This window comes from Arvicanthis niloticus, chromosome 26, assembly GCF_011762505.2.
Source record: "Arvicanthis niloticus isolate mArvNil1 chromosome 26, mArvNil1.pat.X, whole genome shotgun sequence".
NCBI lineage: Eukaryota > Metazoa > Chordata > Mammalia > Rodentia > Muridae > Arvicanthis > Arvicanthis niloticus.
The window spans coordinates 34266511-34290200 of NC_133434.1; the positions used below are offsets into that span (position 1 = coordinate 34266511).

Genomic DNA, 23690 nt, shown 5'->3' on the forward strand with positions numbered 1-23690 from the left:
TGGTCTTCAGCCTTCTCTCTGTCTCTAGACAAGGATGTTTCACTGTCCGGCGTTTTGGCTGTCAGCTCTCTGAGACTCTGCGATGCAGTGTCTGAGGGTCAGTGGAGAGGGCTAGGAAGAGCGGGCATTGTCCAGGGCACCCAACAGGCTGGAGAACTGCAAATGACCAGTGTCAGGCATCAGTGTCTGAGCAGGCCATGTCTACCTGGGACATTAGGGAAGGTGTGGGTGGTGACTGGTAACCCTACTGCAGGGAAAGTTAAGAGCCTCATTGAGCTCACTGAGCTCAACTACTTCCCCAGCCCCGCTTTGGGGAGGACTCAGGCTGCTGCAGGGTCTGGGCATCCTGCCCTGGGCACTGCTCTCTTCTGCCTGCTACCTGCCTGTCTCTGATGTTTATTTTCTTTGTATTTATTGTTCCAATTTTGAATTCTTGCCCTCGTGAGAAACCCTTCAGGGGGCAAGGATCCGAATTAAAGCACTGATTAAAAAGCATAAAGCACCCCAAAAAAGTACAGAAACAGCCTTGGACTGCCTGGTGATGAGTTACACACTGCCCACTCAGCAGCCTGGGTGACCCCTCAGAGGTGACCCGCCCCCAACATGTTATACCAGCACACCCTGTAGGAACGTGAGTCTGGGAGCCCACACACAGCATGCTCTGCTGCCACTGTGCGGGTATAGGCAGGCACTCTAGCCTCTCAGGGCCTCAGTTTCCCTACCTTTCAGAACAGCTACCTGTAAAAGACAGAGGGTGACAGGCTGGGGAGATAGCCCTGTCTGTCAAATGCTTGCCATGCAAACCTGAGGCCTGGGTTCAGATCCCACATAAAATGCCAAGTATAGTGGTGCTTACCTGTAATCTCAGTGCTGGGGAGGTAAGACAGGGATCCCCAGAGCTCGTTGGTCAGCCAGTCTAGCTGAACTGGTGAACTCCAGACCAGTGAGAGCTGTCGTGTGAAGGTGTAAGGTGAAATGTGAGAGAGGAAGCCACCTGATGTTGACCTCTAGTCTCCACAAGCACACGTATAAACACACGCTCACACACTTAGGTGGTCACACACAGAGGGGGCGACTCAGAGGATGTGTAGACATCTGACCTCACAGCGGATGGCCCGCTGTTCTGTGGCTAACTGCCCAGCTTGGGGTGGTAGGTCTACGGGGCAAGGCTGCCCAGCTTTTCCATCAACATTTTTAAATACCCCAGGTTTCATTGTTCAGCGGGTCTACTCAAGGTCAGCCCTGGCAGAGGGGTTTCCTCTTCCTATAGCAACTTCCTCCTGACCACATGGTGCCTCATACACAGCGAGCATGTGTTCTTGGGCACTCACTATGGCAGGTAAGACAGCTGCCGCTGGGACAGTGACAGCGTGACCCAGAGTTAAGCATATGTCACGTGGTGACTGGAGAGCTGCCATTGGCTGAGGTGTTGGAATGGTTCCCGCTTTGTTAAGCTGCCAGGACACTCCCCCACCCTTTTTCTTACACGGGGCATCATGGCATCACCCCTAACTACCGCCCCCCTTTTTTCTTGCCATCCTTTTTCATCTTAACTTTTCTCTCAGTCAGTCCACTCTCATTTGGAATGAGGTGTGACGCACCACAACCGCACGCTGCCACTAGGAAGAATCAAGTGTGTCTGTGTTGTAGGCAAGAGATGACATCTGAGTGACTGGCGGGTGACGTTGTCAGGGAGGTGGTCTTTGGGGCGGAAGGCTGAAAAGGCATCTGGGACAGTTCTCCAAAAGGAAATGGCTCAGAAGCCAGGTGTGCAGGACTAAGTGGAAACAGTGTGTGGCTTTGTGGGGTGAAAGGGGATGCGTAGATTCGGATGCTGTACACATGTGCATGAAGGTTTGCCAACATCTGGGCTCCTTACCCTTCTCCCTAATTCAGCCTCTTTCTTCTCTGGCAGCTCCCAGGCTAGCCCAGGCCTGAGATGGATGCTAAAAGTTCTATTTACCTCCTGAGGTCCCCAGCCTCACACCCACACCAGCCCCAGCTGCTGGCCCAATTACTTATTGATCGCCTGTCAGGATGTTTGCTTTTCTGGTGGGTCACTGGAGCGTGTGTGCCTGTGGAAAATGGTCCTGTGGGGGCAGGGTAGGGAGAGGCTCAGACACAGAAGAATCCGGAGAGAGAATGGGGGGGGGGTGACAAAGCCCTTAGGGATAACAAAACTGTGCAGATTCCATAACACGTCAGTGACACCATGAGTTCTCTCTGGTTAATCAGTCACTTAGTCGATCAACAACCAGGAAGTACCTGTCAGCTCTTGAAGACCAGTAGAGAATTTGAAAGTGTGTGGAGCCAAAGCTTCCAGTCTAACACTGGTCCCTGCCACTGGCTGAGTGACAGTCACAGTCTCTCAGAGCCTCGGTTGCCTTACCAGTTGACATGGATGACAACTATGATAAATTGTGGCTTGAGGGCAGACACTGTGTCAAGAGGTAAGGAAAAGCCCAAATTGGGCACAGATGGGACTCCCAAGCCTGGCCTCCCCAGGCTGCTCTAGGCTCCACAGAGCCATGAGTATAGGACAGTACGCAGCAGGTTAGCCCACTAGGGCCAGCCAGAGGCAAGGGTGGTGAGCAGCAGAGGGTCTTCATCCCGCTGGTGGCAGAAGGCTGCAGTGGACCATTGCTGAAGACCTCGTGGTTACTCCCCACCCCATCTTCAGGCTAGTTCCCACAGAGGGAGCACCGGGCATGGCAGAGCTCTATAGGGCTGGCTCCTGCACAACCCTGCTCACTCCACCTGCAGCCTCCCGCAGTTCCCACCCCATCCCTCCCACCAGGCTCAGCATGTCTTAGGACCCGGCTTCCACCAGCATGCTCTGTGGTACAGTATGGGTGGGCACCTGTAAGACTCTGCCTGTCCTGGTCTCAGAGGTCAAACCAGTAACTCCAAAGGAACCCAGAGGTGGGAAGAGGCGATGAAAACTCAGACAGGCAAACGGGCAGGACTTCTGAAGAGGGCAGCCTGCATCTTGGGGATCAGGAAAATCCCAGACTTAGTTGGGTCTTCAAGCCAGGATTTCTGCAGCCTAGAGAACTGACACTCTATGAAGAATTTCGGCAGAGTTAAGGCCAGGTAGTAAGAAGAACTCATACTCTGGGCTGAGTAGCTGATCCCGTCAGGGCTAGACCCTTGTAGAAGAGGTCATACAGGACCCACAGGACCCGGGGTGGGATCTTTCTGCAGAGGCTTTCTGACTGGGTCAGGCTTCTAAATGGAGTCTCATCTTGGAGCAGGTTGGGTGCCTTTTACAGGTACGCAGGGCTTGTAGGCCACCCAGAACTCCGTGGCAGAGTTGGGTGTAAAGTTTGATGGTGACTGGCAGGGAGGAGTGCACTGGGGGCTGGGTCCAGTTGTGTTCTCCCTTCCTCCTCAGAAACCTAGCCTTGAGCCCTTTGATCCTCTGTGAATCAGGGTGGTTCACCGAGGCTGGCTTTATCCCTGAGAAAGCCCTGAGTGAGTTGAGACTCAAGACAAGCCTAGAGTGAACTGCCTGTGAACCTTAAACGTGATGGCACTGCCCCTCCTCCACAACCTTTCCGTCTGGGATGGGGGAGGGCCGGGGTCTAGCCAAGCACTGCCTACTCACGGCCACCTTTGTCCTGTGCTTGCTTCCGGCTGCAGGTGAGCGAGAGGATGCTGGCAGGGGGTATGAGAAGCATGCCCAGCCCCCTCCTGGCCTGCTGGCAGCCCATCCTCCTTCTGGTACTGGGCTCTGTGCTGTCAGGCTCTGCCACAGGCTGCCCGCCCCGCTGCGAGTGCTCAGCGCAGGACCGAGCCGTGCTCTGCCACCGCAAGCGCTTTGTGGCGGTGCCCGAGGGCATCCCCACCGAGACTCGCCTGCTGGACCTGGGCAAAAACCGCATCAAGACACTCAACCAGGACGAGTTTGCCAGCTTCCCACACCTGGAGGAGCTAGAACTCAACGAGAACATCGTGAGCGCCGTGGAACCGGGCGCCTTCAACAACCTCTTCAACCTGAGGACGCTGGGGCTTCGCAGCAACCGCCTGAAGCTCATCCCGCTGGGCGTCTTCACCGGCCTCAGCAACTTGACCAAGCTGGACATCAGTGAGAACAAGATTGTCATCCTGCTAGACTACATGTTCCAAGACCTATACAACCTCAAGTCGCTGGAGGTCGGCGACAACGACCTCGTCTATATCTCCCATCGGGCCTTCAGCGGCCTCAACAGCCTGGAACAGCTGACGCTGGAGAAATGCAATCTGACCTCCATCCCCACCGAGGCGCTCTCCCACCTGCATGGCCTCATCGTCCTGCGGCTACGACATCTCAACATCAATGCCATCAGGGACTACTCCTTCAAGAGGCTGTACCGACTCAAGGTCTTAGAGATCTCCCACTGGCCCTACCTGGACACCATGACCCCCAACTGCCTCTATGGCCTCAACCTGACATCCCTATCCATCACACACTGCAACCTGACAGCCGTGCCCTATCTGGCAGTGCGCCACCTGGTCTATCTCCGTTTCCTCAACCTTTCCTACAACCCCATCGGTACAATCGAGGGCTCGATGCTGCATGAGCTGCTGCGGTTGCAAGAGATCCAGCTGGTGGGCGGGCAGCTAGCCGTGGTGGAGCCTTACGCCTTTCGTGGGCTCAACTACCTGCGTGTGCTCAATGTCTCTGGCAACCAGCTGACCACCCTGGAGGAGTCAGCCTTCCACTCGGTGGGCAACCTGGAGACGCTCATCCTGGACTCCAACCCACTGGCCTGTGACTGCCGGCTGCTGTGGGTGTTCCGGCGCCGCTGGCGGCTCAACTTCAACCGGCAGCAGCCCACCTGCGCCACTCCTGAGTTCGTCCAGGGCAAGGAGTTCAAGGACTTTCCGGATGTGCTCCTACCCAACTACTTCACCTGCCGCCGGGCCCACATCCGGGACCGCAAGGCACAGCAGGTGTTTGTAGATGAGGGCCACACGGTGCAGTTTGTATGCCGGGCAGATGGGGACCCTCCACCAGCTATCCTTTGGCTCTCACCCCGCAAGCACTTGGTCTCGGCCAAGAGCAATGGGCGGCTCACAGTCTTCCCTGATGGCACGCTGGAGGTGCGCTACGCCCAGGTACAGGACAACGGCACGTACCTGTGCATCGCAACCAATGCTGGCGGCAACGACTCCATGCCCGCCCACTTGCATGTGCGCAGCTACTCGCCTGACTGGCCCCATCAACCCAACAAGACCTTCGCCTTCATCTCCAACCAGCCGGGCGAGGGAGAGGCCAACAGCACTCGCGCCACTGTGCCTTTCCCCTTCGACATCAAGACGCTCATCATCGCCACCACCATGGGCTTCATCTCCTTCCTGGGCGTTGTCCTGTTCTGCCTGGTGCTGCTGTTTCTCTGGAGCCGGGGCAAAGGCAACACAAAGCACAACATCGAAATTGAGTATGTGCCCCGGAAATCGGACGCAGGCATCAGCTCAGCTGATGCACCCCGCAAGTTCAACATGAAGATGATATGAGGACGGGGCAGGGTGGGGGCGCAGGGACCCCCCCCCCACCTCCAGGGGAACACTGGGCAGGGAAGGTGCCTGGTTGCTGCCCACTTACTCCCAGGCCTTCCCACCTCCTCCCTGCCCTCCTCACACACTCTCCCCATCCCCCCACGGCCCCTCCTGCCTCGCCAGCCTCACCCTCACCGCCTGCCCTCCTTCTACCAGGATTTCAGAAGGCCAGGCCTGAGGACCCCACCTGCACAGGGGCCAGAGTTGACAAACGAATCCAAAGCCGATGAACCGACACGCGGCAGAGTCAATAATTCAATTTAAAAAAAAAAAGTTACAAACTTCCTCTGTAACTTGGGTTTCAATAATTAATGGATTTTTATGAAAACTTGAAATAATAAAAAGAAAAAAAAACTATTTCCTATAGCTAGTCGGAATGCAAACTTTTGACGTCCTGATGGCTCCAGGGCCCTCTTCCAACTCAGTTTCTTGTTTTTCTCTTCCTCCTCCTCCTCCTCTTCCTCCTTTCTCTTCTCTTCCCCTGTGGGGAGGGATCACTCAGGAAAACAGGGAAGGAGATTCCAGCCCCACCCTCTGGCCCACTCTGCTAGGCGCCATTTGGAGCCATAGGTGGCAGCTCAGCTCCAGTGCCCAGCTCTAGCTGGCTTTTTGTAGGAAGTAGGGGAGGGGATAGGACTGCCCAGGGGGGTGGGACTTGTCTGCTGGCTGCCAGGCAGCACTACCAGGGGGAGGTGGGGGCCAGGCTCGGGTGTGGCTGAAACTGGGACGGGCTGGGGTCCTCCTGGGGAGCAGCAAGGTTGGTGGAAAGAGTCAGGAGCCAGAGGCAGGCTGATTCCTCTCCTCTGCTCCCAGCTCTGCTGCTCACTGTTGTGTGGCCTCAAGCAGGTCGCTGGCCCTCTTGGGTCTCAGTCTCCACATCTGTACAAATGGGAACATTATCCCTGCCCTGCCTACCTCACAGGGCTGTTGTGAGGAACTGATGAGATGATGTATGTGAAACACTTTGTAATCTGTAAAGCGCTGTGCACATGTGTGTGGGTGACTGCTCTCATTCTGGTCATTATTCTCTCACTGTGGGATGGGATCCCCAGGGGGTCAGGGCTGGGGAAACAGAAGGGCAGCTCCTGGGACTCCTATAGGTTTCTCCTAGGACACTGGCTGGGCTGGAGCACATAATAGATTCTTCTACCTCTGGCTGGGAGACCTTCTAGATGCCAACTTTGGCCTGGACATGTCCAAAATTGAGAGTCCCAGCTCTCTCCAGGTCTTATCCACAAGTGTTTACTGAATACCTGATCTATGCTACTGCCTGTGTACAATCCTCAGGGCAGGAGGCCATTCTGGGGCAGCCTAGAGACAGCCCAAACTGAGCCTGTCACCAGCTCTATCAGTCCTTCCACTAGGCCATGCTCTTGGGCCTCTACTGGGTTTGGCAGGGGTCTCTTGGATTTGGATCTGGGACCCAACTACCCGGAAGCTGGCCAGTAGAGCCAGATAATAGCCTCCACCTAAACCATATCATGCAAAACCAACTCTAAATGCTCCCAACTCAGCCACGGAGAGGGTTGCCCTGGGCAACAGAGTGACAAGTTAGTGGTGGTTTGTCTCTTTCCTAGAAAGCATCCTTGGGCCCTCTGTCTGAAAAGCTACCACCAGCTCAGTCAGCAGACCTAGTTCTCACTACACCCTGTGCCTGTCTGTGGGCAGGAAGGGCACCGGCCAGGGACACCTGGCTTCTCCACTCCATTTTGGTGCTTCCTCCTACGGACAGCTTCAGTTTGGTCCTAAGTAGGCCCCGGTGACCTGACCCCCATTCATCCTCTGGCTAAGGGAAATCTACAGCAATACAGACACCAAGGAGCACAGACTGAGCTGAGTGAGAAAGCAATAGGGAAACCAGTCCTCCAAACCGGGAAACTGCCAGGATGCAGGGCATCCAATGGGCTCCCATGTCCATGCCAGGGCCTGGGAGTGAGCAGCATGACCGGTGAGAGAGCCTGGAGTCAACACTCCATCCTTTACTCATTCATTCATTCATTCATTCCTCAGGCATTGTTGCCATGGCTCTGCTCCAGCTAAGCTGGTGTCCAAGGCTAGAGTCAGCCTTGCCCCGACCTGTTCTCCCAACCACTAGCCAGGACTGCCCTGGTTCTGGACAAAGCTTGAGCCCTCTGCTGACCTCCTACAGGACTCCATGGAGATCCCCGGAGCTAAGGTTAGAAGGTGCTGAGGTCCAGGGTCAGGTCTGAGTTCAAGTTCTAACTCTGTCACTCATCAGCTAGGCCTGATTGTCCTCCAAGTCCGTTTCTCACCTGCAGAATAAAGATACTTTGGTTTTGAGTCAGGTCTCACTATGTAGCCTTGCCTGGCCCGGAACTCACACATCAGCTACCTCTGCCTCCTGAGTGCTGGGTTAGAAATGTGTGCCACCATGTCTACCTAACCTCCATCTGAGTGTTGTCGATGAGAAGGATCAGATGAGATGTTTGTTGACTGGCACGGTGGTGGTCATGTTGATTACTGTTACATGCACATACAGAGGGTGAGGACCAGGAATGCCAGGAATTTAATTGAAGCTGGTCAGCCTTCAAGTGACCAGGGGCTCTCAGAGCCACAGCCTTCTCGGCCTGGCCCAGGGCTTCTCAGTCAAGCAGGATGTAAGTGATCTGCATCCAAGACATTAGTCAATGTTGCAAGAGGCTTCAAGAACCCTGAAGGCCTGCCATCTCCTGAGAGGGTCAAGAACCCCAACCCTCTGCTACCCAGTCTGGAGGCTGAATTAGTACATCCTCCTTCCTCTCTGAGAGGCTGTGGACAGAATTGTCACACGATCTCTGGGATACCTCAGGTGCCGTTGATGTTAGTAATAAGGTCAAGGTCCTAAGTTACTCCTGGCTACTGGGGCAAAAATGGTTCCCACTAAACTGGGGGACATCAGAAAATTCTTAGGTTGTCGTCAGGTTGGAAAATGTCAGTTTGGGAGAAGAGTGCCCAGGGCATAGGATAGGGTTGATTGTGTGGAAGCTAAAAGGCTGGTGGATCTTGGCACAGCCTCTTTTTACTGTGGGGTCACCATAGAAGGAGGTGTGAGCTACAGCACTGCTGTAAGCCTTGCTAGGGTTCGGGCATCTTACAGGAACACTGGGGGACCTACTTCTCTGTGCCCAGCGGCCTCTGAAAGGGACACTGGAGCAGCTGAAATCCAACCAAGGACACACGGGCACTGGCCTGGAACCTGACCCCAGGGGCACACAGAAACTAAGTATTTCTAGCCATAATCCTGGGGTCATGCTCTGCACCTGAGAGCCTGCCAGGATGTCCTGCCATCCCAAATGCTGCAGGCGGCTGTGCGCAGCTCACCTTTCCACCTGGGACCAAGGGAAGAAGCCATAAGATGCTACTAAAGTAGAAAGGACAAGATCTGGAATCCTGAGGGTCTGCCCACTTTCCAGGGGATGGAACCAAAACCCCTTCCAGGAGCAGGGCATGACAGAGAGAAAGATGAGGGGAATTACCTCACAAAGAAAATGGACTGATTATACCCAAGCCGACACCTAGGAGGTGAGCACCAGATGGAGCAGCAAGCTCCCCTTCCTGTCAGATGAGGTTCAGAGAGGGAGAGTAACCCACCAGAGTTACACAACAGAGGCAGGAAGGTCACCTTAGGGTCAGGCTGGCTCCGGTTCAAATCCCATCACCACTGAGACCTCCGTACAGAAATGAGATTCAGAATCTGATTTTCAGGATGTCTGGGGATATTAAAGATCATGTTGTATGATTTGGGGTACACTGGTGATTGTTGCAATTAGCCTGATGGGTAAACAGGGGAATGGTTGCTGAACCCAGGAGCTTGGGTGTCAGAGACTTTGCAGGACCTGGTGGGGACCCAAAAGTCCTGGATCTCCAAATGGGGTCAGTTAGAAGCCAACCCTGGTTACCTTGCCCATATGGTTCCTGGAGGCCTAAGTACATGGGGAGGTAAGAACAGACATGGCATCTGTCTCCCTGCTTAGGGTAGAACAACCAGGCCCAGCACCCTAACGGACAGGATCACCCGTGTGAGTATTGATGAGAAGGGGCTACAGACAACAAAGGAAAGTAGAGTAGACCTTTGGCTGACGTCAGGGTCCCTGTGGAACAAGACAAGGACAAAGGTAGAGGATGTAGTTAGTTTACTTGGGTGAATGTTCATGTAGCAAACACAAGGTTCAATCCCTGGTACCACAAATAAGTGTAGCGGTACACACTTGTAATCCCAGGAGTGGAGGCTGGAGGATCAAGAGTTCAAGGTCACCCTCAGCTATGTTGTGATTTCAAGGCCAGCCTGTGGGGGAAATATAAAACCAACAAAACAAGGACAGCACAGACCCACCAGAGAGTGAGTGTCCTCCTGGGATAACAGCCTATACTAGACTGAAGTCACTCCATCTCTCCCATCCCCCTTAGAGGATGCCCAGCTCCAGACCTCTTCCTCGTGTGTCTAGTGGAGCCTCTCATTCCTTCTTTCGAAATGAATCTGACTGATCACATGTCAGACAATGCATTGGCGGCCTCAGAGTAAGGTGGTCCTCTCTTGTCCAATCAGCTGTGGCTAAGGAGTTGCAGAGGCCAAATTTGGGTAAAGAAGGGCCTTAGGCGGGGTAGAATTTTGCTACTCCCAAAACTTAGTGGTTTGGAGGCACAACCATTTACAATACTCTCCACTCAGGAATTGGTGCAGAGCTCGGAGAAGACAGCAGCCTATCTCTGTCTTGTGGGATGTCTACCAGGGAGACGTACGGACATGACTGGGGCTAAAAAGATTTCAAAGTAGCTTCTAACCGTGTCTGCTACCTCATCAGGGGAGGTTAGGAAAGGCTGGGGATAACGGATTTCTGTTTCCACACAGTCTATTCAGACTAGCTTAATGCCCTGGAGGCTCACCTCTACTGCCATATAACAGAAGCCTTCAAGCATCTAAGACCTGAGCCAGAATGTTCCATATGAACATCTGGGCCCCTTCTGTTGTCTAGGCACATCACGGCTCTGCAGCTTCAAGTTGAGGAGAGTCTAACGCCTGCCAGAAAAAACTGCCGCTCATGGAGGGCATGCAAGACAGGAAGTGGCCACAGACCCCAGGAAGTCACCCTCTACTGCAGTGGTTCTCAACCTTCCTCACACTGCGTGCAACCCTTTAACACAGTTCCTCATCTTGTGCTGACCCCCTCCTCCAGCCATAACATTAATTTCATTGCTAATTCATAACTGTAATTTTACTACTGTTATGAATTGTAATGTAAATACTTTTGGAGACAGAAGTTTGTTAAAGGGGTCGTGACCCACAGGTTGAGAACCACTGCTATACAGGAGCATCTATAGTTCCTTTGTCTTTAGGGGATGCATCCATTGATACACACACACACACACACACACACACACACACACACACAGAGGCCTCTAGCGTTTGCTCAGGAGTAGGGGACTCCTGAAACAGACTTGCTTTGCTGTCCCCCAATACAGTGTCCTTTTTGTGGCAGGCTGCAGCAGAGGCAGGGGCAGTAATCCTGTCAGCTACAGTTTATCAGAGGCTGTACTGAGCAATAGGTTGCAAGCCATCCCTGAATTCTCTTCTTGAATCCCTCTCTGAAGCAGTTCTAACATATTCCCTTTCAGAGGCAAATCTGGAGCCTCGGGAGGTAGAAAGGCTAGCTAGGGCCACCTCCAGGTAGGTTTGAAAGCCAGGACTCATTCTGAATCACTCTCAACTCAGGCTTCTCATCTGTGAAATGGACAAAGCTATACCATCTCCTGCAGTCTCTTTTTCACGGATGAATGAGGTGCTGGTGGCAAGCATGCTACGGTGTGAGCAGAGTGAGTGTCAACTCCCATGGTCAAGATCTATGCCAGTCAATCCTTCTAGGCCACCCTGGCACCTCCGTAGAGTGTAGAACTCTCATCAGAATGCAAGACATACGGTCTAGCAGCTGTGTTGAAGGCCTGGCAATCTGGCCTTGGTATCTACTAGGAGCCGGGGACACAGTTGGCCATGCAGTGCAGTCCTAGGTGGTCAGAGCTCCTGCTGAGAGTTTGCTTGCTCGGCCTGCAAAAGGCTTTATGGCCTCCTGTTATGGTAAAATCTGCACCCACAACACTGGCTGTTACTACAAAGGGAGAGCTGGGGAGGCCTCTGGTGACACAGACTGAGGGCTGCCCCGGCACAATCCCAGCCCCCCTCTTCCCCCAGCTTTTTTGAGTCCAGCTTTCATCCCAACCAGGACATCAGTGACCATGACTGGTTCTCTGCTCATCAGCTCATCCTTGTTCCCCAGCCCTTCTGTATTGTGGGGACACCTTCCTGAGAATGGTGTTGCAAAATATCCCAGGGAACTAGAGGAAGAAGAAGCCAAAGGAAGGAGTTAAGGACAGGCATCCTCTCTGAGACCATCTCTTGCCCACTGCACAGAGCCTGGGGTTGATCAGCACTGAAGCAGTGGTTAACCTGCGTTGACAACAAGAAACCAAAGTCTCAGAGGGGCCCAGCCACTGCCCAGGGCTGCGTAGTGGTACCATGATGCTTCAGAAAGCGTGGCATGTTCTGCATTCCATTGTGTAGATGAGGAACAGGAAGAGAGGTGACAGGTCCAAGGTCACATAGTAAGTTATCAGCAATAGTCCCTGCTCTGACTCAAGCTGAAGCAGGAAGTGGCCACAGGGAGGTTACCACCACAGCCCTCAGAACACCTTCCCACGGGACTCGCAAGGTCAGGCAAGTGGGGGAGGGGGCAGCTGGAGGCCCTGACTTTGTTCTGAGTCACAGACATTTACATAGCTCGTTAAAAAAAATATGGCGTCGTAAAGAGAGGCATGAGCACAGTAAAGCTTGGCCCTCCATTACCTGCCAGCTCCACGGCTTCATAAGGGACACTCCAAGGACACAAGGAATGCAGCGGAATGGAAATGGAGCAGCCCCCACAGCAGCACCCAGAAGACAGAGCAGGCCAGGTATTGTCTCTCCTGGACCCTGTCCATGGTCCAGCACCAGAAGTGGATATGCTTTGGGGGTGACCTTGCTAAATATCTCTGAACCTATCTTTCCCAAGAGCCTAGGAGAAGCCAACACCATCTGGGCCTTCTATCTGTTTTGAGCTTTCAGCTTCCTCCCTGACCTCACTGAGGTCCCATCATGCTCCAGCCTGGCCTGCCCATGATAACGGAAGCAACAATGACAACCTCTCCAGGAGTGTGTGTGGCCCGTTAATCCCCATCTTCAAAGTGGCATGCTACCCTGATGGTTACCTGGAACAATTGGAAGCTAGGTCCCCTCCACCTCCCCAGCCCCTGGTGTTCCGTGTTCCTTCTGGTCCATTTCCCACACTGCCTCAAATGCTGCTCTGTGCAGAGCCCCCAGAAGCTTCTCATCCAAACAGCCCCTTGGCAATCTCCTTACACACCCCTATGTCTTTCTTCCTCCAAAACCTACTAACCATCTGGCACCTGGGATGACTCCTGCCCCTCTGCCTCCCTTTCTTCTCTGTACAGCTGAGGTAGGGACCAGATGAGCACACCTGTGAGAAGCAGCTAGGATCTTCTGCACACTGGTAAGTGTGGGTAGAGCCCCAGCAGGGAGTAGGGTGGGTAATAGACTCTACAACCAGAGTCAAGGCTGGGACCTGGTAACCAAGAGCTGGGACAGCTGGTGCCTTTCTTGTGTGGAGCAGCTCGAAAGGACAGGAACACTGCAAGATTGATGGGTCCCTGCAGTCACCTAGGCAGAAAGGCCTTCTAGGGGTGTGGTTAGATGGCTGGGTGAACTCACCAATAGTGAGGATGCAGCAGAAGAGACCAGCAGAGTAGGACAGGTTCCCAGACTCCAGCTGGGCCCATGAAAACAGCTTTCCCAGCATGCCTGTGGGGGAGCTCATGAAGGGGTCTCACCTGGGGACTGCAGCTAGCTATGAAGTCCAGAGTCCCACCAGCAGGGTAGGATGGTACAGTACATCTGGTACAGTATGGGGGTGGGGATCAAAACCAGGCACCAAATTTTCAAAGTGTCCCAGAATCTCCAAGTCCCCTGATTTAAAATGAAAACGCACTTGAAAGCTTCAGCCTCGCTCTCTAGCTCTCCCTGTGTTAGACAGAGTCCTCCCGCCTATTGATGTGTGGCGTTTCCATGGAGAGAAGGCCAACTATGGCATGACGGCTAGGGAAGTTGAGGCAGAGTGTTTGTGAGAATTGCCTGGGCAGTGGGGAGTTGTAGAGCATTCTTGTGACACATCTCACAGCTGAAGAAGGGAAGTCCTAGAGGCCATAGTGTTCAAAGTGAGTATGCACGCCTCTGCACACACAGACACCGTACCCCAGTAAACACACATGCACACCAAAGTACTCAACATCTGTACAACCCCTCCCCCCAATTCTACCACACTGACAGGACAGCAGATTACATCCATACAAAACCACACACACACACGCATGCACGCACACACGGGCATGGGAGGCTGAATTTAATATTTACATACATGGTGGCCTCAGCCTAGAACCTCCTCATTCTCACCCTGAGAGCCTGGGACAACCAATGAGAGTACTCCAAGCACTGTCTCCTAGGCAACCAGTCTGAACTGCCGAGCAATGCTAGGAGGGATTAGGGAGGGGGCATGGTCATGGGGACCTCATACATACACTGCCTTTTGGACCTGTGTGCCTTGGCCCTTGTTCTTAAAAGGTTGGGAAACTGAGGGCTGGAGTGAAAACAATCGTTCAGGAGCACTCAGACAAAAATGAACCATGATGGTGCTGATTGATCTTTCTAGATGGGCTTAGGTGAGCATATTGGCCAGAGAAACCATAGATAGCTGACTACACATACCTATGCATACACACACACACACACACGCATACACACACGTGCACACATGCATGCACACACATGCACACACACACGCATGCACACACACATACACACATGCACGCACATGCATGCACACACACACACACACACGTGCACACATGCACACACACACACACACTTTTAATGGCAAACCTCACTTCGTGGTTTTGATCCTTCTACAAATGAATCCTCTAATTTTGGATTTGCCAACATGGGGACCAGGTGAGACTAGACCTTGAACTTTTGACCATTGACGTATAACATATCAGGAAGTTGGGCTGAGTATAGGGATTTAAGAGCACAGAGTCTGCAGCCAAGAGAGCTGGGTCCAAATCTTGGCTCTGCCACCAGCCAGCTGTGTGACTGTGGCAAGCTGCCCATTCAGCTTGTGAGGAGTGAATTAGATCGTGCCTTCGAGGCCCTTAGAGCTGGGTCTGGCACGGAATAAGTGGCCAATAAATGTTTACCCCCAGTGTTATGATTCATGCAGATTCCCACAGCTTTCAGTGCCCAGTCGTTGTTTGAAACACACGGAACAATCATGGGCCACTAAAGCAAGAGCCTCACAGGCCCAGGAGGAGGGTTTGTCCCCACCACACAGTCAGAGCCGTAGCACCAGGCGCCCTACCCAAAAAGAGATCTGTCCCGTTGGGGTGAGATTGGCGGTCCAGATTGTCATTTTCCTACTGGGTATTTACATGAAAAGCAAGCATGGTTTCTCCCAGGCTCTTCGGCAGGGCTCTGCATGCAAGCACATTCTCCATTTCATGGCATATTGCCTTCAGCTCTAGGAAGATTCACCTGCTCCTGCCAGAAGGGGAGTTTATCCCCACCTAAGACGGCACCGGCTACAGGGTGAGGCTCTAGACCTTTTCATCCTAATCCAATCTGGATTTGTACACCATCCCAGGACAGTATCTGCCTCTACACACCCTGGGTGGTCCACAGAGTCAGGTACTAGCTCAACTCAGCTGTCATTCCTGTGTGACCCTTGGCTTTTCCCCATTTGGAAATGGGATACTGCTTGCTCTAAAACTGTTCCCCCATGGAGTACCTACTTCTACAGGTCACAGAGAGGCTCGGCTTATATTAGGAAGTACATGGTGAGCAGGATCCCACCTTAGGAAGTTTAGAGGGGAGAGTGGGGAGGGTAGGAGCAACCAGTGGCTCATGGGAAACATACTGAGACCTGCAGGGAGAAGGCTGGGGAAATAGTTCAGCTGGTAGAGCATTTGCTACGCGATCATAAAGTCCTGATCTTAATTCCCAGAACCCACACGAAAACCCTGAAGCAATGACACATTTGGAACCCAGTGCTGGGGAAGCAGAGACAGGCTGACACCTCCAGTGACTCAAGTCAATGAAGACAGTGTCTCAAAAAACAAGATCATGGCTCCTGAGGAATGACACTCTGGCCTACACACACACACACAACACACATGCACACGCGCGCTCACATGCTGTTAAGGAAGAGGTGAGTATCAAGCGTTGTGAGAAATCACACAAGACAGGGTAGGGTAGGAGCCTGTCAATCAGCTATTGATTGGAATCACAATCAATGGGAAAGGCCATAATTCTCACGTCCAGAGACTGTGCCCTGTGCCCCACCTCTTTCCTCTACCTTCCAGGCAAGCACACAGGCCCAAAAGAGTTTCCTCAATGCTCAGTCCCCTGCCCCTGCTCTCCTGTCCTATCTCGCTCTGGGGGACAGGCAAGCAGCAGCCCCCCACTCCTTTGTCACAGCAGGACCTGCCCTCAGCCATGCTTTACATAATTGGCTTCTGGTGAGATCGGTTGGAAGCGATTTGGCATCGGCTTAAGCCTCTGCTCTGCTCTGCGATAATCTGCAGGCACCCTGAGGCACATTACCGCTCTTCTCAGCAAAAAAAAAAAAAAAAGAAATGAAGATCATGGCTTTCCCTTATGGGACTGTTGGCAAACTTGGATACCATGTCCAAAGGAAAACTACCAGGCTTGTGAGATGTGCCCAGTAGATGCCAGCTGCTGCCCTACAGTAGGCCCTTCAGGAAATGGAGTAAGAGTCCTGGACCACTCATGTGTTAACTACCAGGGCTGTCTGTGTTCCCTTACTACTTGACTGCTTGACTCGGTAAAGGTGGCTTGCTCAGATGTCCTGTCAGGGGGATGCATGACTGAGCTTGTTACCATGAGATGGCAGCCTCAGCTTCCTCAGCCCCCAGGGACAACTCACCAGCGTCCCTGTTTAGCCGTAGACTCCCAGAGGGAGCCTGTCAGGCCAGGATTAGGTCAAGTGTCTACCGTTGGTCCAATCAGCCAGGACAGGACCGGGAGGCAGTAAAGGCTTTCTCTTCTGGGCTGTGAAAAGGACACGGTCTTGAAGTAGAAATATGGATGAAATGAAAATGATTTTTTCCCCAAACCGGTGGCTTGGCTCCAGGTGCCTGATGAGGTCACTGGCACCCTCAACTCCTGCCTGGAGCTCCCCAGGTATTTGGAATGTGCTAACAAGGTTTAAAGCCGGTGTTAGCCACTTTCTCATGCCTAGTCCTTCACTGTGGATATCCACTCCTCTGGTCATATCCAGGCCACAGAAAAGGCTCTCTTTGCTGAAATCAGTGTTACCCAGGCGGTTCTTGAACATGTGGTAAGAATCCAGATTCCCAGGTCAGGCCCAGCCCCACTGGATCAGAACGCATCCAGAGACCGTTGCTACCCATCAGCATCCTAGGCATGAAATCCAATCATGAGAGAAGTCAGTCCAAGTCATAGGAACATCCATGCAGCAAAGAAGGGGCATCAGTTCTCAGCCCATCACTGTGCATGCATCAACAAGAGGCCAGTTCCGTTCTCTCAGGTCCTCCTCTCGGCCTGATCTCACTCCAGCCCCGTTCCTGTGCTGGGAAAACAGAGTGGACAGTTCCTGCTCTGTCTGATCACAAGGCCTGTTATGTGAGATGAGCCTCCCCAACCCTGACCCCTTGGGGTAAGTAGTGGACCACAGGCTGACAGTACTTTCAGCCCTGGGCTTGCCTGCTCTATGAGAGCACACCTGAGCACACTGAACGGGTCATCCCCACATGTCCTGGCTGTTGAGCGCCTTGTGCTGCGTCTGATCAAAACCCTTCCCTGGGTTGTTTGAATTCGGTTCTGTCAAGAGGAAGGCTGGGGAAGGCGTGTGAATTTATAGACTCCTGGAGGAGCAGAGGCCAACAAAGGAATGTCCCTACAAGAAATGAAACACTGGTTCTGTTTTCCTCTGTGGTCCCTTGAGCATGGCTCTCAGTGGGTTGCAGGTCTGTAGGCCACAGCAGAATTCCTGACTTTGCTACTGAATGAAAGCAAGAAATAAAAAAAAAAAAAAAAAGAAAGAAAGAAAGAAAGAAAAAGAAAAAAGGAAAAGGAACACAATTGGTCTCGGGGTTTGGCACCGGATGAATGAAAAAAAGAAATAAAAAGGAAAGAACATGACTGCTCCTAGGTATGGAGGAGAAGATTTATTGTAGATTAAAGGGACAGCAGAGCCCTTTTATCTGGTAGACAGCATCTCCCAGAGTCAGAGACATCTGGGAGAGTCCAGAGTGAACAAGACCCTGAGCCATGTGGGGAGAAGGGGGAGGGGAAGGGAGAGAGGAGAGAGGAGAGAGGGGAACCAGGTGCAACAGTCAGGAAGCTCAAACTAGTGTAGACAAAAGGACCAGGTAGTCAAGTGGGAAGGGCAGCTGGGTAAAGGCAGCCCAGGCCCTAGGCTGGACTAGTTTAGGGTTGGGGCAGGTATGCCAGCCACGAGGACCTTGTACCAGGCAGGCGATGAAGGATGCAGGGAGAACCAGGCAGCCAGCTTTGCTCGCTAGGTGAGACAGGCACCTCAGCCATTTGTCCCAGGTTTGAAACCTAACAGCTATCTCATATCATGGGTGAATGGCCTCTTCACTCCTCCCAAATGACTCAGTCTTTTGTCACCTTGCTCACAGTCAGGGTCTGTCCCAGGACCAATGTCCTTGGAATGAAGGTAAGGTTATGATGAAATGTTAAACAGAGTGATTGCAGAGAGATCTGCCAGTCTTTGGAGCCAGCAAGGAGGCAGGGTGAACCAAGACACGGAGAAAAGAATTCAATCCCCACCCCCAATCTATACACTTGGAAAGGAGAGAAGTGACTCTATACAGTGTCCCTGGAACTCCATTCCCACTGTGGCATATGCCACCTCCTTCCCCGGCAACGATGTCGACGATGATGATGATGACAACGATGACGACGACCACGACCACGACCACGACCACGACCACGACCACGACCACAACCACAACCACAACAACAATAGTATTTTTTTAGTGAGAGGGTCTTACCATATGGCCCTTTCTGGCCTGGAACCCTTCGTAGACCATGCTGGCCTCGAACTCACAGAGATCAGCCTGTCTCTGCCTCCCTAATGCTAGGATAAAAAGCATGCGCTACCACACCCAGAAATAATACGTTTGTTTGTTTGGTTGTTTGTTTGGTTGATTGGTTGGTTTAAAAAAAAATAATCTCCAGTCTTCACTCTCCCAAGATGGGAACTGCGTATGTGGGGAAGGGCTCTCCTCTAGGGAGCCGTCTTAGCTTCGTTACCTGAGCACGGTCAGTTCCACTCTTCTCCATTCAACTCAACTTGAGCTCCCAGTTTCTAATCAAATCTCTAGACACCTTCCCCGCCCCCTTTCAGAGTCCTACAAGACACATTCTGATTGGCTGAATTGAGTCAGATGATGTCAACCTAACCAATCAATTAGGGCCAGGGGATGTCTAGGAAACTAGAGGCTCCTCCCTGGCAGTGTAGAAAAGAAAGTTGATCTGGGGGGGGAGGGGGTCAGGAGTTCCTTTGCTTCAACTCTTTAGACTCCTAGAGAGCACAGGCCTCAGAAAGGCCCACGCTGTCCACTAGAAGCTGACACCATGGTAGGATCGTCCCGGTGCGCTGATTCTCAGCGAGCTAGAAGAGTGGAGGTCTCAGGCAGGGATTCATCTGACACTGTCAGCAGAGCCTAGTAGCTGCTGAGGGACCAGCAGGGGTGACCCTCACCCTCAGGCACCAGCTGCAGGCCTGATCTGCATCCTGTCCAGATATTTCCAGTAAATAAACATTGACGCTTTTGATATCATGTTAATTTCACAGGCGGCTGCTCTGCTGACAGTTCCCACACTCTGCCAGCGCCTCTTGTCAGCTTTATACTCACAGGCGGACAACAGCCTGCTCACAGGCCACCCCACGTACAGACAAAAAACCAAATGCCTTGCTGCCAGGCACAGGCCTATGATCTCAGCACTCAGGAAAGCTGAGGCAGAAGGATTGCTGCTTGAAGCCAGCTTAGGCTATAGATTAAGACTATCTCAAATATTTAAAAAAAAAAAAAAAAAAAAAAAAAAGACACTGAAGTTGCAATGCCGCTGTGAGTATCGTGGACTCCAGGCCGTGGATAAAGCAGCCCTGTACAAGGCTCCTATTTCCTGGGGCAAGGATCAGGCAACAGGGCTTTGTAGTGTGTTCTTGGGTTCTGTGTCTCTACTTTTCTAGGCCTTGGTCTTCCCAACTGTAAAATGAGATTAATATTTTAGCACTTCTTGGGACCTGCCCCAAAGCCCAAGCAACTTCTGCCTCTTAAAACTTCTCTATAAGCGACCCAGAAAATCCACAGAAGTGATTGGTTGCCTGGCTCTGCCTTTTGCACAGCCCTGTGGGGTCTTTCAAGCACAGACTGGAGGCCAATATGTAGATGGAAAAACTGAGGTTTACTGCAGATGGCGATTGGCTGGGGGACACAGCCAGAAACAAGGGCAGAACCAAGGCAGGACAGAGTCCCCCTCGTGTCCCTTCCACACTGCCCACTTCATAAACCAGGATCGTATGGCCAGAGAAATGGAGCTCCCTACCATGTCCTAAGCCTAGCTCCACCAACCTCATGGGCATTACTTGTGTTCTCTCTCTCTCTCTCTCTCTCTCTCTCTCTCTCTCTCTCTCTCTCTCTCTCTGTGTGTGTGTGTGTGTGTGGTGTGTCTCTGTGTGTGTGTATATGTGTGTGTGGTATGTATGTGTGTGTGTGTGTCTGTCTGTCTGTCTCTCTCTCTCTCTATGTATATGTGTGTGTGGTATGTATGTGTGTGGTGTGTCTGTCTGTCTGTCTGTCTCTGTGTGTGTGTGTGTGTGTATATATGTGTGTGTGGTGTCTCTGTGTGTGTGTGTGTGTGTGTGTGTGTGTGTGTGGTGTGTGTATGTCTGTCTGTCTCTCTCTCTCTCTCTCTATGTATATGTGTGTGTGGTGTGTGTCTGTGTGTGTGTGTGTGTGTGGTGTGTGTGTGTGTGTCTCTGTGTGTGTGTATATGTGTACGCATGCATAGTTATGAGGGCTCATGCATATGCATGAATTATTCTATTCCAGGATGAGCTTGGGACCACTTCTGGTTACCATCTCTTTTTTGTGCTCTCAGTTCTGTGAGGACTGTCAGCCAGGGTTCCTGGGCTCCCCCCTCACCCCCCAACTTCTGACACTGTCCTATCTGTGGCAGCAATGGGAGTTAGGAAGCAGACAACCCTGAAAAAGACTGAAGCTTAGTCCCAGGTGTCACCAGTGACCACGCCCCAGTACCCACCCCATGAGAAGAGGCTTCACCAGTCCTACGGGTTGTGTGCTGCTGGCTCTGCAGCCCAGGGGAGGTGACAGAGGCAGAGAGCAGCCCCTCAGTCTCTGATCTTGTCCAGGAAGGCTCAGATGGCCATCTCCTGTGGGGGCAGGGCTTCCAGGCGCCTGCATACCAGCTCACACCCACGCACTCCTGGCGCCTGCTCCAGCTCAATAAAGACTCGTTAATGGACTAAAGTGAGTTAGAGTCATTAACACAGTTATCAAAGGTGGGCGGTGGCTGCCCCAGAGCCCTGGCTCCTGCTCAGTCTGTGGAGCTTGAGCAAGACCTTCACGCCTCTAAGCCAGAGGTTTCTCACTCAAAACTGAAGTACAACCGCTCCCACTCCTGAAGGCTTCCCATCACTTGGCCAACATTATTCTCCACTTTTGAGGTCAGCATTCAAATCCTTCCCACCCAACCCTCTCCACTACTCCCCCTACTGATAGATGCCTACCTGTGCAGGAGGATTCTGGATTTCAAGTACAGATCTGTCCCCAACTCTTTCATATCTACACTGCTGCCTGAATAGACTCTCTCGATGCCCTCGTACACACAGGCTGCCCTGAAAACCTTATGGTGGTATGGTAGGGAGAGTGGCTCAGTGACAGGGCACTTGTCTAAATGCTGCTCTTGATCCAGCTTTTTTTTGTTTGGTTGTTTTGTTTTGTTTTGTTTTGTTTTGACATGGTGCCTTGTGACACAGGCTGGCCTCAAACTTTGTATAGCCGAAAATGAGCTTGAATTTCTGATACCCTGCTTTCACCTCCTGCGTGCTGAGGTTACAGGTATGCATCACCATACCTGGCTTATGCACTGTTAGAGACCAGACCCTTCATGCATGCCACTCTACCAACTGAGCTAGCCCCCAGCTCTCTTCATGCTGAACAAACAGCTGGAGCAGATCTGTATCAGTGCTTTAAAAAAAAATAGTGCTTTGGAGATGGTACAACATAAAATAGGTGCTTGCCACCAAACTGAGAGATCTGAATTCAATCCCAACTCCCAAAACTTGGCCTCTGACCTACACACACACACACACACACACACACACACCATGTCATGTACATACCACCTACACAAAGCCAAAATGAATAAAGTACAAGTTTTTAGACTTTTATTAAATCTTTGTGAATTTCACATCATGTACCCCAACCCCACTCATCTCCCCATCTTTCCATATCCACCCTTTGCCTTTACAACATCCCCCCAAAAGGAAACCAAAAAATAAAAATAATTAAAAGAAAAGAAAAAACATCTCACTGTGACGCTGTGGTGTGTCACACAACTTCTGTTTTTGCTCAGACTTCTTTGCTTGCAAATGTTCATTGCAATGAGTCATTGGTCTGGTTCAAGGCCTCTGGCTTCTGCTACACCATCAATACTGGATCCTTACTGGGACTCTTCTCAGATAGCCTGCTGTTGCCCTGGGTCATGGAGATCCTTCAGCTTTGGATCTACAGGACCAGCCCCTTCACGTGCTCCAGTAGTTCATAGATGGGGTAGATGTTGGAGTGGGCCAACTCAAAGCCCTGGATCTGGGCCTAGGTGGAAGCTGAGGCCTGCCAGCTCTCCTGTGCCTGCACCACCACCTTTGTCTAGGTGAGGAGCAGGGTCTCTTGGCTATAGAAGCTGATGATTGTTGGAGCCAGCTCTGGGCAGCCCCCAGACATCAACATGACCCCAGGTGGCAACCCAAACCAAGGACATCTTGTCCATTGGTGGTAACACGGGCCACAGACATTGACACAGATGCCACCTACTGCAGGGCCACAAACTCACTCATGGCCCTCAGTGGCAGCACGGGCCAGGACATCACCAGTGCACAACTCTTTCCACTTCTTTTTCTTTCCCATCTCTCCATCACATACTTGTTCATCATTTGGTACCTGCCTGTGTTGCATGGCAGTGGGAGGGTAGAGTCTATGGGATGTCTTCCCTAAAGTATAATAACTTTTAAAGTGTCTAAGTTACCTCCTGCAGAGAGACTTCCCTAACTCCCCTCCCCAGATGAGCTGGGTGGTCTCCTTCATTGTACTGTCTTTAGGAGCCACCAGGATGGGGGTTATGCTATGGACAAATTAAAAGGAAAGTCTGGAGAGGTGGCTCAGTGGTTAAGAGCTCTTAGTGCACTGGGCATGGTGGCACATACATTTAAGCCCAGCCTTCAGGAAGCTGAGTCTCAAGGCCATCCTGTTCTACATAGTGAGCTCCAGGGTAGCCAGGACCACATAGAGAGACCCCGTCTCTCAAAACAAAAGAATGAAGGAAGAAAAAACTTAGTGCTCTTACAGAGGACCCATGTCAATTCCCAGCATCTGTAGGACGCTGCGCACGACCATCTGCATTTCCTATTTCAGGGGATCTGAAGCCCTCTGGCCTCTGAGTCCACATTCACACAAAGCTCACACGGACACACACATACACATAATTTTTTAATTAATAGATAAGTCTTTAGAAAAGAAAACAAGGGGTTGGAGAGATGGCTTGATGGTTAAGAACAGTGCTTGCTCTTGCAGAAGAGACTCCTAAAACCCATAGGGCAGCTCTGTCACTCCGATTGCAGAGGCCCTGACATCCCTAGGGCACCAGGCATGCCCACACATACGTGCAGGCAAAACACTCACACATATAAAATAAAAATAAGCAAATATAATTTGGGGAGGTTGTTTATTTGTTTGTTTTT

At 52.0% G+C, this 23690-nt stretch overlaps 1 protein-coding gene across 15 annotated transcripts in view; it reads left to right on the plus strand.

The window, feature by feature from the left end:
• Lingo1 (leucine rich repeat and Ig domain containing 1) overlaps positions 1-6535 on the plus strand; it is a 180391-nt gene extending 173856 nt beyond the window's left edge. For all 15 annotated transcript variants that reach the window (XM_076925679.1, XM_076925676.1, XM_076925684.1 and 12 more), the window contains one exon: positions 3643-6535. In XM_076925679.1, the coding sequence (XP_076781794.1) occupies positions 3655-5499 (1845 nt within the window). In that variant the 5' untranslated portion in view covers positions 3643-3654 and the 3' untranslated portion in view covers positions 5500-6535. The remainder of the gene's footprint in view (positions 1-3642) is intronic.
• Positions 6536-23690: the final 17155 nt, after the last annotated feature.